This window comes from Capricornis sumatraensis, chromosome 4 (assembly GCF_032405125.1).
Source record: "Capricornis sumatraensis isolate serow.1 chromosome 4, serow.2, whole genome shotgun sequence".
In the NCBI taxonomy this organism is placed as follows: domain Eukaryota; kingdom Metazoa; phylum Chordata; class Mammalia; order Artiodactyla; family Bovidae; genus Capricornis; species Capricornis sumatraensis.
Window position 1 is genome coordinate 42,923,918 of NC_091072.1, and position 17,650 is coordinate 42,941,567.

General features: G+C 53.0%; 1 protein-coding gene across 1 annotated transcript in view; it reads right to left on the minus strand.

The window, feature by feature from the left end:
- Nucleotides 1–17,650, minus strand: part of MYOM2 (myomesin 2) — a 58,705-nt gene that overhangs the window by 35,838 nt on the left and 5,217 nt on the right. Inside the window, exons 5-12 of the mRNA XM_068971025.1 lie at nucleotides 17,006–17,098; nucleotides 11,344–11,432; nucleotides 11,208–11,258; nucleotides 10,340–10,504; nucleotides 7,726–7,887; nucleotides 4,922–5,063; nucleotides 2,562–2,761; nucleotides 1,919–1,972 (exon numbers count right to left, since the gene is read on the minus strand). Of these exons, the coding sequence (XP_068827126.1) occupies nucleotides 1,919–1,972; nucleotides 2,562–2,761; nucleotides 4,922–5,063; nucleotides 7,726–7,887; nucleotides 10,340–10,504; nucleotides 11,208–11,258; nucleotides 11,344–11,432; nucleotides 17,006–17,098 (956 nt within the window). The remainder of the gene's footprint in view (nucleotides 1–1,918; nucleotides 1,973–2,561; nucleotides 2,762–4,921; nucleotides 5,064–7,725; nucleotides 7,888–10,339; nucleotides 10,505–11,207; nucleotides 11,259–11,343; nucleotides 11,433–17,005; nucleotides 17,099–17,650) is intronic.

Sequence of the window (17,650 nt, forward strand, 5' to 3'; positions counted from 1 at the left end):
AAGACCTACTGTGTCTGTAAGACACACTCCCATGGAATCAGCTGGAAAAGCAAGTCTTTGGAAATGGGTTATCTCTTCATTTGGTGGTTAGTGAATCACTGGCTGTTTCAACCCCAGAACATGCATATCTATGTTTCAAGAGGTAGCTGTTCTGCCCAGAGGGGCGCAGTCCTGCTTTTGAAAGTGTGTCAGGAAATATTACTTCCCCCACACACACACCCGATTTTCACAGTAACCTTTACACAGTGCAGATTTCATCCTGGATATTCAGCATCTATGTAGCAACTTATATGGGGATTCCCTGGTGCCTCAGCTGGTAAAGAAACCGCCTGCAATGCAGGAGACCTGGGTTGGATCCTTGGATTGGGAAGATCCCCTGGAGAAGGGAAAGGCTACCACTCTAGTATTCTAGCCTGGAGAATCCCATGCACTGTATGGTCCATGGAATCACAGAGTTGGACACGACTGAGCGACTTTCACTTTCACTTTATATAACAACTTCAGTTCAGTTCAGTTCAGTCGCTCAATCGTGTCTGACTCTGCGACCCCATGAATTGCAGCACGCCAGGCCTCCCTGTCAATCACCAACTCCCAGAGTTCACTCAGACTCACGTCCATCGAGTCAGTGATGCCATCCAGCCAACTTACACCCCTTCATTTTAGGTTATTTTACCTTATTTGAACTCCCATGTGTCCACTCAGGGTAACTAAGATCAGTCCTCCCCTCACTGATACCTTTAGAAGAAAAAGAGCTTCTTTTTCCTCTCTCAGGTCAAAAACGCATATTTTGTACAGGCTGGTGTCCTAAGAAACATCTGTTCTAATATCGTCAGGGTCATTTTCATTCATTCAAAGACATATGTTTTCATCAGTTGTTTGGTGGTGGTGCTTTATTGTTAAGTCGGGCCCGACTCTGCGACCCCATTGGCAGGCAGATTCTTTACCAGTGAGCCACCATGGAAATCCCTCTCGGTTGTACAGGGGGTCATTTTGTCAGCCTCTCCTAAGTTATTTTCTTTTGTTATTTATTTATTGAGCTTCCTTCTCAGTTTCTCCATTTTTCTGGAAGAAGAGGTTTTAATGGAGATGTTAATGTTACCATGGGATTAACCAAAATTTGTCAAGGAGTTCCTCTGAGAGACACATGTTCATTTTGAGACACTAAAGGAAAATTTTTATGGGGTAGAAGATACAGTGTTTGGGGGGCAGATTGAGGAGCAAATAGGAAAATCAACCTCTGACTTTCTGACTCTGCAGCTCTCCAGGGAAAGAACCTGGGCTGTTTTTAAAAAGAGCTCAGAAGTACACCTCCCTGGATGGAAGCTCCAAATTAAGCTAGTGTTTTCATGTTTAAACTTTCATTCATTGTCCTCTGTGGACGGTAATCATAATTCCAGTCAAAATCTTTGGATCCCAGGTTAACGATGCAGGATTCTCTTCCTCAGCAAATCGATCTTCCTACAGCAGGGAGGAATAGCTAGGAGAAGTGTTCAGAAAAACCAGTACTCAAAAGGAAATGCAAACTTTCAAATCATGAGGACATTGTGTGATGGGAAAACTAGTCCCTCCTAGTTACAATGCTAGAAATAAAATTTGTGCTTTAAAAGAAAAAAAAAAAAAAAAGAATACTGTTCAGGCATGTAGTCCTGGGTAAAGGACTGCCTCTTTGGCCAGGACTCAGGGCTCAGGCCGCTCCGTGGCCCCTGCAGACGCTGGAATGACCCGCATGAAGCCAGGACTCTGCTGGCCTCCTCTCTCAGCCCTACCCTCTGCCTGCTCATCTTCCTGATTCAATGACCTTAAGCTGGGCCCAAAGGCTTTATTTTTACATGTGAAGAGCATACCCTCCACTCTCTAATCACAGCCCTAAACCCCTCAGCCAAAAACAGCCAAAAGGAAGTGGTGCCAAGCGCCTCACCTTCAAGGTCCTCCTGGTGGATCATGATGTCTTTCTCTCCCTCCAAGTGGATGGCTGCAGAGAGAAAGGTCGGTGCTGAATATAAATCCAGAAAGCCTCTGCATTACAATGACAGCATCTGCACTAGGCTGAGGTGGTCTGAGTTGGTGTTTTGGAAGTGGGCTTAAGGAGAGCCAGTGTTTCTCAGCTCTCTGTACCGGATTCAAGACCCCATGCAGCTCAGGACAATGCAGTGACCACTTCAAACGTCATTAAGGAGCATCATTAAGGACACAATCTTGCTGAGGAATCTGAGCCACATGAAATTAAAATTCAGAGAGAGAGGGGCTTGGCTTCAGCACCTTCCAACTCTCATTATCCACTGAACTGACAGAAGCAGAGGACAAAGAAAAGTCTAATTCTGAACCAGTTTAACTGATTTCAGTGAAGAGCCTTAGGACAATGAAGAACCTTCCTTTCAAGGTGTAAACGTCAGTCTGGTGTCCACACTCCTAATGTGACCTCGAAGGTTTCCCGGAGCCCATGGGCCACGGTTGTGCCATGTTCAGCCCTGAGGATTCTCTTAAGGCTCAGAGCCAAGTTGGGGGAAAGAGAAAGAATAAGCCACACAAACCTGCCAGACCTTGAACTCCAAAGGACCTACCTTGTAACCTTCTGAGGTCAACAGGGTCGAGGGCAGCCACAGCCTCGGAGACTCTGGAAGGCCGGCTGATCCCTGCGCTGTTGACAGCCCGCACACGGAATATGTAAGACCTTCCCTCAAAGAGTCCAGTCACGGGGTATTTACAGATCTTCACGGGGGCATCATTGCACTGTACCCAGTTGTCAGTTCCCACCTCGCATCTTCAGATTACAAAAGAGAACAGAGAGTAACAACTGCATCAGTCTAATATGTGTATGCAAGGAGATCAAACCAGTCAATCCTAAAAGAAATCAACCCTGAATATTCATGGGAAGGACAGATGATGAAGCTGAAGCTCCAGTACTTTGGCCACCTGATGTGAAGAGCCGATTCACTGGAAAAGACCTTGATGCTGGGAAACATTGAGGACAGGAGGAAAAGGGAACGACAGAGGATGAGACAGTTGGATGGCATCACTGAGTCAATGGACATTAGTTTGAGCAAGCTTAGGGAGATAGTGCAGAGAAGGCGATGGCACCCCACTCCAGTACTCTTGCCTGGAAAATCCCATGGATGGAGGAGCCTGGTGGGCTGCAGTCCATGGGGTCGCGAAGAGTCGGACACAACTGAGCGACTTCCCTTTCACTTTTCACTTTCATGCATTGGAGAAGGAAATGGCAACCCACTCCAGTGTTCTTGCCTGGAGAATCCCAGGGATGGGGGAGCCTGATAGGCTGCCATCTATAGGGCCGCACAGGACACAACTGAAGCGACTTAGCAGCAGCAGCAGGGAGATAGTGAGGGACAGGGAAGGCTGGTGTGCTGGATGGGGGCGCAGAGAGTCAGACATGACTTGGCGACTGAATAACAACAACAGCATACATTATACACACATATACAATTACAACAGGAGAGCGTCTCCGATTTGTTTTGGTTTCTGTTATTAATTCAACCTAAACCCTGAACAATGTTAGTCTGACCCTAGCATATAAAATTTTCGCCCTGATGGTGCATGTTTTACATAAACACATAGCTTTGTTGGATGCTGCTGCTGCTGCTAAGTCACTTCAGTCGTGTCCGACTCTGTGCAACCCCATAGATGGCAGCCCACCAGGCTCCCCCATCCCTGGGATTCTCCAGGCAAGAACACTGGAGTGGGTTGCCATTTCCTTCTCCAATGTGTGAAAGTGAAAAGTGAAAGTGAAGTTGCTCAGTCATGTCCAACTCTTGGCAACCCCATGGACTGCAGCCTACCAGGCTCCTCCATCCATGGGATTTTCCAGGCAAGAGTACTGGAGTGGGGTGCCATTGCCTTCTCCAATGCAGGAAAGTGAAAAGTGAAACTGAAGTCACTCAGCCGAGTCCAACTCTTCGAAACCCCATGGCTAGACTAACTAGTGAAAATCTCTTTTGCTATAGGGTGTATATTATATGGATAAAAGACCTGGAATGCCTGTATTCATTTTGCTTTCATGTAGAAAACAAGTCAAAGGATGGAACCAATACATAAGGACCAAGACATACATGTTGGATGAGGAAGAGAATTTAACCAATATTAAGCAAAAAAAAAAAAAGAGCTGCGTGTTCTTTTCTGAAATAACCCCCTTATGCTAATGCATTTTATACACACAAAACCTTAAATTCCTACCCAGAACCATCCTCTTATAACCAAATAGCTTATACCCTTCTCTCTTACTTCTGAATTCATGATCTTTGACTGTAATTTCATCCACTGATGCAAATGGATGATAAATTGCATTTCCAGTAAATTCGCAGCTTCCCTTGGTCTTCCTCCCAAGATCAGAGGTCCGTTCCAGGTAAAGGAATAAGAAAGGTAAAACTCCTTTTGGATCAGAGATGACCTACCATCACGTTATTACTCAAAGACAAATCCCAATATTTTGTGCATTAGAACATCAATATGTTCTACTCGGAAACAAGAAGAAAATACTATTTAACCAAGAAGATGGGCCTTTGGGTGTGAACGAGTTGGCGTCCTCATCTACACATCACTATGCGGGGCTCTAGCCCCAGAGGGAGGGACAGAGCTGAGCAAGGACCTCTGGCTGGACCCGCGGCATCCCCAGCTGGACCTGAGCAGAGCCTGAGGAGGCTGCAAGCAGCCTGGGACAGGCTGGGATTAGTGTTGGTCAGGCACACGGAGCCCCGTCAGCACACAGAGGAATCAAGGGCTCACCAGGCCCTGCCAAGGAGGTGATGCTTTCCAACCACCCAGCCAGGAGCCGTAAGCAACCGCATCGTGAAGCACCTACACCCACAGAGGGCATCACGTGCTTCAGATGAGAAAGATGCCCATGCCCGCTGTCCAGGAGGAGACTCGCCTCAGGCACGTTCCAGCCCCGGAGGAGCAGGACACTCACCGGTCGATGAAGTAGCCAATAACAGGGCTCTCCTTGGTCGTGTTGGGGGGCTTCCAGGTCACGATGACATAGTCCCGGTTCACGTCATGGCAATGCACGTCCATGGGCGCGCCTGGGGCCCCGGTGACCAGGGGGTCAGCGTCTGGAGGGGGGAAGAGGACAAGGAGCAGGGGTCAGCATCTGGGGGGGAAGGGGAGGGGACAGGGACCAGGGGTCAGCGTCTGGAGGGGGAGGGGAGGGGACAGGGACCAGGGGGTCAGCATCTATGGGGGGAGGGGAGAGGACAGGGAACAGGGGTCAGTGTCGGGGGGGAGGGGAGGGGACAGTGACCAGGGGTCAGCATCTGGTGGGGAGGGGAGGGGACAGGGACCAGGGGTCAGTGTCTGGGCGGGGAGGGGACAGTGACCAGGGGTCAGCATCTGGGGGGAGGGGAGGGGACAGGGACCAGGGGTCAGTGTCTGGGGGGGAGGGGACAGGGACCAGGGGTCAGAGTCTGGGCAGGAGGGGACAAGGACCAGGGGTCAGTGTCTGGGGGGAAGGGACAGGGACCAGGGGTCAGCGTCTCGGGGGGGAGGGGACAGGGACCAGGGGTCAGTGTCTGGGGGGAGGGGACAGTGGACAGAAGGTCGGCTTCTGGGGGGACGGGGAGAGAAAGGTGGCCGGGGCCTGGGGGCAGCCGAGGCTCTGACAGCCCCTAAACCCAGAGTCCCCCCGCTCACTCCACTCCCTAGCTTAACCCTGACACCCAGATGACTTGACTGTGACCGCTGGTAACCAGAGAGGTGCCCGTATGTGTGATTTTTAAACTCAAAATGTTCTGTCCTCCATCACACATTCAGTCTATGATTTACCATAACTGACTCCAAAGTTGAAGTTCCCCTTCTCCTGATGGCCTGTTGTCACACAATGTCAGGTCGTCAAAAACTGACCGATGAAATATTACTATTATCAGGAGGCATTTTGAACACTGGGGACACAGGACCTTAGACAGAGTCTAAGTGAGTTTCAGAGTCCTCACAAGATCTGAAGATTTACATTTTTTCCTGCGAGCTGTGACCACATCTGAGTCTGTACTCCTGTGTCCCTTCCTCGGCCGGTTAGGACCACAGTGCAATTGCGTTTGTGTCCAAATGTTAATTACAGCGGCTCAGAAGGCCAACAGAGCTGTTTAGCAGTATTAATATCCTGAGCATTTAATCTCCTGGTGCGGCGTGCATATTTACTTGGGACCTGTGGCCACTGGACCTCCTAACAGTGTCAGGTGTATACAGTTTCTTGCTCTGTCTCCTCAGAATATTGAAATCTAAGGATTTCTTGACACTCAGCCAAATATTCTCTCTCACATTCAAACTCCTCCGAGAGTCATCAGAACAGTCAGCCCCCCAGCCCTGCCCCCGCGGGATGCACACTCTTCTTTCTGCTGGCACTGCTGCACAAGCTAGAAATCGCAGCTCCACTGTACGTATCACACTTGATGAGGTGAAGCATCTTGCTGGAAGGTCTGCCCAGAGAATGCAAGGGACATTTTAATGGCATCCTCGTAAAAATGGCAAAGCTCTGGAAGTGTCTGAAACCCAAGCCTCACTGTCCTGAGGGGTGAGGAGGGTGGGTGTCTGTACTTGTTTTGCATTTTTTTTAAGCTAAAATATTCTCTGATGGTACAGCCCTTCCTTCATGCGTGGATCTAACTGATCTGGTTTGGAAACATAATGTAAGGAGAGGGTTACTCCAGGCACACAGAACCTGGAGCCCGAGTGAGCATAAAGGTGCAGGAGACAGGAGCTCAGGATGGGGGGGGGGGGGGGGCTGAGCCTCCAGGGCCACGGAGCAGGGGGACCCAGTTAGGAGAGTGGCCGCTGGCCACCCAGAATAGAGCGTGCGGGTGTCCTGGGTGAGGGTGGTCAGTTGTGCCTTGGACAGGTGGGGCTCTGTGCCTGAGGTCCCTGTGCACCCAGAGGCCATGCAGGGTGAGGGCTCAGTGAGGGGAGCAAGGCCCCTAACACAGCACGGGGGACCCTCCCCAGCTTAGACACCCAGGGCCCCCTCCCTGGAGAAGGGCCCAGGCCTCTGCCTGCCATACAAAATGGAAAACTATTCCTTACAAAACTGTTACGAAGTTTAGATTACATATGGTATATGAACATACGTGTGTGTATACATATATACACAGTACATATATATGTATGTATACATATAATGCACATTATATATACAATTTTATCCATTTTGTATACCCCTTTATCCATTTTACATGTAAATGTATGTAAAATATGTATATATGACCTATACTTCATGCACACATGAATGTATACCTATAAGCCTCTAGGATAGGCACGTGTACATGATATATAAATGCACACATTACGCTTGTGTCTAAAGGTAAAGGCTCTTTTATACACAGCCTCACCCACTGCATGCGGTGTCCTGAGCTCTGTCCCGCCTTCCACACCTGGGTGGGCGAGGCCCTCCTGCAAGCTGCTGTGAGGATGAAACGAGACAATACAGTGTGTCCTGTGTGAACGCTCCAGGATGCGGCTGCCCTGTACTGAGGCTGGTTCCTCCTGCGAACATCCTCAACTGTCACGAGCCTCAGGGGTGGCAGAGGGGAAGTGGGGAGGTGCCTGGAACTGGCCTCCGCCCCCCAGACCCCGGCCCGGAGTGGCCCTGAACCGCAGGTGCTCACCCCAGGATTCATCCCCTGGATTCCAGCAGCTCATCAGCGCCCAGGCAGCGAGCCCTGCCTCTGCCCCAGTGCCACTCATACCGAGTATCACGCTGCTCCCCGCCCCCGGGAGCCTGCGCACCTCGGACAAACAGGAAGGCGCTGTGGTCGGTGATTCCCCCCCTGGACACGATCCTCAGGGTGTAGAGCCCCTCGTCATCCTTGTTGAGGTGGCTGAAGGAGAGCGAGGCCTGGCCTTCTCCGAAGAACATCTTGGTCCACTTGGACTCCTTCAGCAGCACGTCTGCAAGACGGGCAAGGAGACGGGCCTCAGGGACACGCAGGGCCCAGGCGCATCCGGAGGACAGTGTGCATACCAGGACGTGTGGAGGACAGCGCACGACAGCATGCATGGCAGGGCGAGGGGAGGACAACGTTCACACAGGGCGAGCGGAGGACAGGACGCACGGCAGGGCGAGGGGAGGACAGCGCGCATGGTAGGGCGAGGGGAGGACAGTGCTCATGGCAGGGTGAGGGGAGGACAGTGCTCATGGCAGGGTGAGGGGAGGACAGTGCCCATGGCAGGGCGAGGGGAGGACAGTGCCCATGGCAGGGTGAGGGGAGGACAGCGTTCATGGCAGGGTGAGAGGGGACAGTGCGCACGGCAGGGCGAGGGGAGGACAATGTTCACACAGGGCGAGCAGAAGACAGTGCGCACGTCAGGATGAGCGGTGCGCGGGGCCCGGCCCAGGGTGGAGTAGAGCGCGGCTGGCGGCGTGTGGAAAGTAGGACGGTCCCACACGGCCCTCCTGAGCCTTGGAAACGTACCACGAGGCCCCCACAGTATTCCTTAGACAGTAATAATAACGTGCCAACAAACCACAGCCTAAAGGGTACAGAACTAAAAAGGCAAATTTCAGGAGAAGAAATGTAAATGATTAAAAAATAATCGACACTGGGCATCAAGGAGACCCAGGATAAAATAATGAGAAATTATCTATTACTTTTCACCTGCTGACTCCTTAACGATCCACAACCAGAAAGTGCAGGGCAGGCCTGCCTGCTCCGCCCTAATCAGCCAAGACTGTGACACCACGTGGCCTGGGGATCCCGGAACTTACAACCTAGGCACAGGAACACTTTCTAGCATCCAGGCCAACATCCTCTGGAAATATCAGGAGACCCTTCCTCACGTCCCTGTTACTTCTCTCCAGAAAGGGTAAATTAGAACCTTAGGATTTACCTGAGACCTGAAATCCTAACTCAGAACTACAAAGCATAGATTAATCTCCTCTGCCACCACAAAGCATGTCTCTCCCCTCCCCTCGCCCTCCTGGGCTGTGAAGATAAGACACACCGTCCTTTTCCAACCAAGATCACCGCTGTCAACACCCTCAAACCTAAAGCACCCTTGCAGTGGCCTCAAGGTCAGCTGCAGGTCCTCTGCCCACGCCCCCCCAGGGCCGCCTCGTCTGTCAGCAGCTTTTTTCCATCAAGCTCTCCGTCATCACCACGAGCCTGGTTTCCTGGCTACATTTGACAGCACCAGGCATTTGGCAAATTGTCACAGGCTTTTCTGGGATACTCCTTATATTTCACAGACACCTCGATTTACCATCTTGTGTATTTTCCCAGCTAGGTTATAAACTACCTTATGGACAGGAATGGCATAGGATCCTTTGTGGTATTTCGCATTGGGTCAGGTCCTGGCCAATAAAAGCAGGAGGTTCTGTGACCGAATCCATAGGAAACGAGCAGCCGCCAGAGGTGACGAAGGTTCCCCCTGCAGTCTGCTCATACACACACATGCACACAGGAGCTCTCTCACACACATACACACACGGGAGCTCACTCACACACGTAAGAACTCTCACATAGTTACACACTCTGCTCATACACACACATGCACACAGGAGCTCTCTCACACACAGACACACACGGGAGCTCACTCACACACATAAGAGCTCACACATAGTCACACACTCTGCTCATATACACACACGCACACAGGAGCTCTCACACATACACACACAGGAGCTCACTCACACAGACATACACACACGGGAGCTCACACACATGTAAGAGCTCACATATAGTCACACACATACACATGGGTGAGCTTGCACATACACACATACACAGGAGCTCAGACATAGTCACATACATACACACACACACAAGCTTGCACATACATATATGCAAACTTGCATACGCACACACACAGCTGCACAGGGCCGCCCGTGCTGGCGGCAGCATGGGGCAGGGTCCTGGGGCCTTGGAGACCGGGGCCAGGCTGCCTGGGTCCCACTCCCCGTCCTGCCGGCTCCCAGAGGCAGGGAGGGGAGGTCAGCAGTTCCTTGCCTCAGCTACCCACCCATAAGGGGTTGACCAGAGTCCCTCCAAAAGTCCTGATGAAATGAAATGGGTCATCAGCCTCAGAAGAGTCAGACACACAGTCAGCCCTAGTGACTGTTCACAACTGCTGTAGCCAAGGAAAAACATACGGAAACAGACCCCTTACTCTCTCCCCCTAATCACAGGAGACCCTCTCTGTGGACCGAGAACAGCCCTGATGCCTCATCTCTTCCAGGCCCATGAACCGCATCCTGGGGAAGATCAAGGTCATAGCAGGCCCAGGCTCTGCCCAGGCTCGCCTGCTCTGCCCCCGTCACGGCGGCAGAGACAGCACCACGTCAGTGCCAGGTTCAGAGCTCACGTCCACCCGCAAGGCCCAGGAGGAGCCCACGACCACTCACCATCTCGGTACCACTCGGCCCTGGGCTGCACGCGCTTCAGGTCTGGCGTCACCAGCAGTGTGCACTTGAGAGTCAGGGTCTCGCCCTCCCGCCGGAAGGTGACTCCGAATTTCTCAATGAACTGAACGTCAAAGTGCGTGTACGGGATCACGGACGACAAGGGCACTGCACAGAGCAGCGGGCACAGTCACGGCCAGGCCAGCAGGCAGAGTGGGTCCCCCACCACCCCTGTGCCCTCTGCCTCTAACAGACAGCAGTGGACAGAACGCCTGTGTCCCCCAGGTCTCGTGTGGGAGAGCTCCTGTGTGATGATACTGGGGGTCTGTGGGTGATGAGGTCATGAGGGTGGGACCCTGGACGGGATCCGTGCCCTCTTAAGAAGAGGATGAGACCAGAGCCCTCTGTCTCCTCTCAGGGAGGATACAGCATGCCTCACCCACTCAGTGGGCACCTCGACCTGGGACCTCCAGCCTCCAGCACTGGGGGAAGGAAGAGTCTGATGTGAAAGCCCATGTGTGATGTTCATTACAATGTCTGCATGGACTCAGCCACCTCTGAAGAACCAGAAAACCAGCGTGGAGTCACATCTGGACATTTGTGCCAAAGGAGGAGGGAGAATCAGAGTGTGCAGGGCGTGAGTGCTCTGAGCACCGTGTAAGAATAAGGGGTCTAAATCCTGCACCAGCCCCAAGACGTGTGCAGCCCATCAAGTCGTAGCATCCTGAGCCCTGGGTCCCTGCAGCAACTGTCAGCCCATGGACCCCAACCGGGAGAAAGGGCCATTTGGAACACGATTTTAGAAAACATCTGATGCTTAGAAAATATTTGGACACATTTTTCTGCACAAACAGGAAAATAATCAACTTACATCCAATCGGGAGCCCCACCGAATGGAACGGCTCCTCGTCACCCCGGAACCCTGCAAGACAGCCGGGCTGTTACGGCGGGCGAGAAAGGGGAGAGAAGGCGGGAGCAGCCCCCACGCACCCCGAGGGCACACTCACTTCTCACCACCACTGCCGCATTGGTGGACACCTGTCCGTGCACGTTCGTGGCCACCGCCGAGTAGGTCGCGGTGTCGTCAAAGTCGGCCCTGGGGGAAGAGCCAGATGCGGTCCTGACAGTGCCCTGGGACCGCCCTGCTCGGCCCCGGACGCAAGCACAGCCTTCCTCGAGAGCGGCTCGGGTGACCTGGATCCCTCGTCCATGAGCGATTTGTTTAAGAACAATGCCAGCTTGTCCTCGGAATGAGGTATTCATTACACACACTGTGCCTTGGCTTTGCAGGGAAAAATATGTGGCGGCCCTTCCTAAAACCCCGAGTTTCAGCCTCGAGGAGGAGCCTGTGTTCCCTCTGGTTCTGTTTCCCTACCTGCTGCATCTGTGGTTTTGTCTTGTTATGGGGCAGCTCCAAGGGCCTCAGCCTCGGGGAGAATCACCCCCACTCCCTCCCCACCAGGGGGCCCCTGTGTAGACCCCAAAGCACCCACTGGCGGGTGTAACCAGGGTGCCTGAACTGAACCTGCCCGAGGCCTTGGGGTCTGAAGAATCACGGGGACGTGTGCTCAGCGAAGGACAGTGACCTGGGCACCACAGACCCCAGTTCATCGGGGAGGGGCTCCTCACCCCAAGTCCATCTCACACACGTTGAAGCTTATTTTCTGGATTTGCACTGTCTTCCCACCAGCTTCCCCCAGAAACGTCAGAGTCGAGAGGAGGCGAGCACTTAAACTAAACGCAGACTCTGCTGGTTGGGATTCCCAGGTGGCGCCAGTGGTAAAGAACCCACCTGCCAACGCAGGAGACACCAGAGATACAGGTTCGATCTCTGGGTCGGGAAGATGCCCTAGAGGAGGGCATGGCAGCCCACTCCAGCATTCTTGCCTAAAGAATCCCATGGGCAGAGCAACCTGGTAGCTACAGTCCACGCAGTCACAAGGAGTTGGACACGACTGAAGCAACTTAGCATATACACTCTGCTGGTCATTTTTCATCAGCTATCTTGCATGAAAGTCTCAAGTGCCAGGCAAGAGAGTCCTGTTACCCTATTAATATGAAGAGAAAGCAGAGTCTCTAAGAAGCCAGGTAAACACACACAAAATCCTGAAATCTGCAGTTTTCTGCCTTCTGCTGCCTCTCCAAGCATGGGCGTCGCACGCACAGTGACAGAAGCATGGAGAACATTTACTCCAGTGTCACGTTTACACGCTTCAAGCACGCAGTGACCCAGAGACAAACCGGTCCCTCAGAAGTCCTTTAGCTTTATTCATGTTCTATTCCACCTGGGGCTGAAAATAGTTTCTTTGACCAAAAAGTACACAGTGGCTCCAACAGTAAGTAAGTGTTAGTCGGCCAGTCGAGCCCGACTCTTTGCGACCCCCATGGACTGCAGCCCACCAGGCTCCTCTGTCCATGAGATTTACCAAGCCAGGATACTGGCGTGGGTTGCCATTTCCTTCTCCAGGGGATCTTCCCGACCCAGGGATTGAACCTGGGTCTCCTGCACTGCAGGCAGATTCTTTACCGACAAAAGGAAAGCGTATTTCAGAACACTCAGAGGAACCCTGGCCCACCCCCACGAGGTTCCAGTCCAGCCCCAGGTGCCAAGCCTACCTGGACAACAGCGTCTCCTGCCGGAGTCTGAGCTCTTCCTCGGTTGATTCACAGAATTAGGACGCGGGGCAGAGCTCCCCATTGCATTAGTGGCAACACAGGTCAAGTAACCCGCCAGCACTTGACGCTTAGCATGAGGGACCGGGCCAGGGGGAGGGCGCCTGGGACCCAGGGTCCTGGTGCGCAGAAGGCCTGTGCACCCACTCGTACACACCTATCCAGTACAGAGGCTCCACGGACCATGTGATGTGGACAGAAGCCCACGCCCCCTGCAAGTGCCCAGACCTGCTGACTCAGTGCAGAGGGCCCTGGGCAGGCAGGCCCGCTGAGGGAGCACACGGGGCAGGGCGGAACTCTGGTTACTTTCATCTCTTTCTTCTTAGACTTGTCTCTGTAAACGTTTCACCTCCATGAAACACAGTGGAATGTATACAGATGATAAATAAGCACACGGGCATGCGGGGGTGCCCATATGTATTTGTTGGCTCTGGTGCAGGGGTGGGCCGCAGGAAGCCTCGTACACGGCAGCACCACGTGAAGGGCCAGGGCGTGCAGGACGGAGTGTTCAGAGCGGACCACGCCCCAGTGGAAATTTCGTTCACAGGTCACCTGGAGACCCGCATGGCTGACCACAGCCAGGGGCCTCCAGTCTCTCTCTCCTTCCCGAGGCCGTACCAGGGGAAGCCCAGAGACTTAATTCGAGACTGTCAGAAGCCACACACAAGTGATGAACGGGGAGAGAAGCTTCCTTTCTATCTGGACAACATCCCAGGGCACACAGAGGGGAGTGGTTCCTTCCATCTCAGTTGTTTCAAATGTCCATGGGGCACTTTTGCATCCCAAAGCCTCGATCTGAAGTGTTCCCAAAGCCACCCCAGGCGAGAAACCTTATCTATTTTAATTTTTTTTGAGGGGGGTCACTCCAAGTGGCACGTGGAACTTGCGCAGCCAGAGACCAAAGCCGTGCCCCCTGCAGTGGAAGGCCAGAGTCTTAACCACCGGATCACCAGGAAGTCCGACGTGGTCCATTTGGTTTTACTTGAATATTTACTTATTCGCTTGGCTGCGCCAGGTCTCAGCTGTGGCACGTGGGATCTTTGGTTGTGGCATTCAAACTCCTAGTTGCGGCACCTGGAATCTATTTTCCTGACCACGGATTGAGCCCAGGCTCGCAGCACTGGGAGTGTGGGGTCTCAGCCACGGGACCACCAGGGAAGCCCCTTGTCTATTTTAAAAGAGGGGCAGATGAGCGTTTAAGCAGGACATGAATTTCTTCTGGGTCATCGGGGCCCATGTCCTCAAACTCTAAGCGGTGTTGACATGGGATTTAAATTTTCACTCAAAGTAGAATTTGAATATCAAAGTCTAAAAATAAAGCGCGAGAAGAGGCCAGCCCTGGAGTCGCCCTACAAGGGGTGGGGCGCGTTGGGGTCAGATTGAAACACAATACGTGATGTTCTGAGAGCCTTAACCAAGACGGCAGCAGCATGAAAATTCTTTGAAGAAACAGAACTCACCCTGTGAGTCCCAAGAGAAAGTCTTATGAGCATGTAAAACCGTGTCAATTACAGCTTCAATTCGAACAGTACCGAAGGGGATGAAGCTTCCTTTTCGGCACTTCAAGAATCTGGCAGCAGCAGCCAAAAAATATTCATAGGAGCAAATGTCACTGAGTAAGAGGAGGCGGGGCTGGCTCCCGGCGGGGCGCGAGGAGCGGGCACATTCTCCCACACCTACAGGGTGCGGATCAGATGGTGGCAGCTCAGCACTTTGGAATGAACAGCTGAGCGCAGCTGTCGTGTGTGGGACCTCCCGGCCCTTCTTCTGGAGAATATGCTCATTTCAGCTGCTAAGAATGTCCCCACACGGGTAAGAATACTGCGAAAAACGTTAGTCTCGGGAATGTCCTTGTCCCCAGTTCCTTGGCTACTTGCAAGAGGACGCCAACACCAAGTCTATCTGAGGATCCCCAGGTATACTGGGGCCTCACTGATTTAGCTCCCCTGGTTCAAAGCTTCTCTTATTCCCGAATCACTATGAAAAGTTGCCGCATGAGGCTGAGTGGGACCTTTTCATACTTAAGAAGAGCTTCCCCAGGGGCTCAGATGATAAAGAATCCACCTGCAATGCAGGAGACCCAGGTGTCATCCCTGGGTCGGGAAGATCCCCTGGAGGAGGGAAAGGCCACCCACTCCAGCATTCTTGCTGGAGAATCCCATGGACAGAGGAGCCTGGTGGGCTACAGTCCAGGGGGTCACACACAGTCGGACACGACTGATTAACTAACATACACATACTTGAGAAAGGGAATTTGTTTCTCTTTTCAAAATAATGATTAAAATACAGCTTTGAAATGAAGCAGTTGCTCCCTCAAGCTCACCCCGAGCAGTCCCAGGGCACCCCAGGTGAGAAAAGTCACCTCAAATTAAAGCACTCTTCTAAACAGCAGTTGGCCCCTCTCCCTGTTCATAAACTATATGGCTCACTGCCTGTGGACACTTTCAGAAATTCTAGGACTCGAAGGAGCATGGATGCCTGGCTTCCACCATCCCTCAGCCACCCACACCCCAGCGGACATGGGACTGCCTGGCCACTCCATCACAAACCCTCCTTCTCCACTCTCGAAACCTTTCCTCAACCCCCGTCCACCTGCCCACGTGCTGCCATCTTCCCTATGTTCTGGCCAAACTGCCCACCCACCCTCCTGCCACTTGCAGCAGTGACTCTCGGGGACCCGTCAGACCTGCCCTCCCCCCCGTGCCCAACAGCAGCCACGGTCCCAGCAGGATGGCTTCAGGTAGGGGCGGTCGTCTCTGCCCTCCTGCTCTGCAAATGCCCGCCACCTGCTGCAGCTCCAGGGCAGTGCCCCTCCTGGGAGCCCCCGTCCCTCTTCCATCACCTGCAGGCCTGGCCCTTAGATGGCTTCTCCCCAAAGACGTGCCCCTTCAGCTCACACCCGCCCCAGGGCCGGGCTGCATGTGTGGATCTGGGTGCCCAGGTCACCCTGACCTGATTCTCCTTTCCTGACGTGCACGGCTCACCTCCGTGTGCTAGACCTCCAAGTCAGGAAGCCAGCTTCTGGTTGCTTTATCCCAAGCTCCCAGTGTGGGGCACACAGTAGGTTCTCAGTCAGCAGTGCCAGTGGGGCCTCCAGCTGTTCTAAGCAGCCTCAGCTTTACTTCAGAGAAACAAAGTCATGACTCAACACAGAGTTTAACCTTAACTGCAGCCTGTTATCCTCTGTCCTCATTAACCTGCATAATGTTATGATCTTTTTGTAAAGCTATGTATTCAGAAAAGCAGAAAGAAAATGAACAGCAGAATTTCACTTTTTGTTAAAAAAAAAAATTGAAGTATGCATGGAGGGTGAGCGTCACTGGAAACAGGGGTGAACGTCATTATCTTTTACGTCTCTGTTTTTTGCGTATGTGCACATGCTTAGTCGCTTCAGTCGTGTCTGACTTTGCGACCCCACGGACCGTAGCCCGCTGGGCTCCTCTGCCCACAGATTCGCCAGCAAGAGCTCTGGGGCGGGCCGCCCTGTGCTCCTCCAGGGGATCTTCCCAACTCAGGGACCGAACCTGAGCCTGTTAGGTCTCCTGCACTGGCAGGTGGATTCTTTACCACCAGCACCACCTGGGAAGCCCACCTGTATTTATTACATGTTTCCAATTTGTTGTGAGAAAAAAAAGTCGCGTTTCCTTGAAGAGTGGAGCTTAGGGATTGTGGCCCAAACCTGGGAGAAGATTCAGCCCGGCTGGTGGGCGGGCATGAGGGCATCTCAGCTTTCCCCGTGGCCTCACACCTGGATTGGCTGCCGTCGTCCTTCGATAAACCGTCTAAACCACCTAATCCCTTTGTGTCCAAAGCAGAAGCCTGGGCAGAGCTCGGGTCCACACCCCTCAGCTGCCACCAGGGAGACGGAGGGACACTTGTGTCTCCCGCCAATAGTTAACTCAGAAGCTCCAGGAGCGCCATGCGGAACGTGGAGTGAGCTGGCCTCTGCTCCCGTGTTTGGGGCCTGACCACCTGGGCAGGCATCTGGGCGCTTACCTGTTGATCTCCAGTGTGTGCACGCCATACTTGCTGTCAATTCTGTACTTGCCCGGCTCCCCGGCCTGGCAGATCAAGCTGCCGTCTTTATACCTGAACAAGGGAAGCACCTGAGTGTGAAGGCAGGTGGAAGTTTGGCCCGTGTCCCAACCTTGCTTGTTTTCCATCCCTGCCCCCGCCTGGCCCCACACTCACACACACATGTGCATGCGTGCACATGCGTGCACACACATACAGGCATCATATCCCTGCTTCTGCCTGAGTCACCGCTCACATCTCAGGTGGATGGGCAAGGGGAGCATCTTCAAGAAAGGTCCAGCACCCCCCCTCAACTGTTTAAGAGGAGGAGGCTCTCACTAGACTCGGACGACCTGGGCAACCTTCAACCTGCAACAGAGCATGGGCCAAGGTCCCCTGGAACTCGCTAGAAACTCAGGATACATCATTCCAAGAAAAAATGTAGCCTAGGTTGGTCAGGCCCTGGTACAGCCTCTGGAAGCCACAGGGTCACCGGGACTCACGTGGAGAGACCCAGCCACTCTGGTCTCACTGGGAGGAGGCTGGACAAGCGGTCCCCCAGGACCGCAGGATCGCGGCTCCCCAAGACCAAGGGCAGGCAACTCCCAGTCTGCCTAGCCCGCCTAT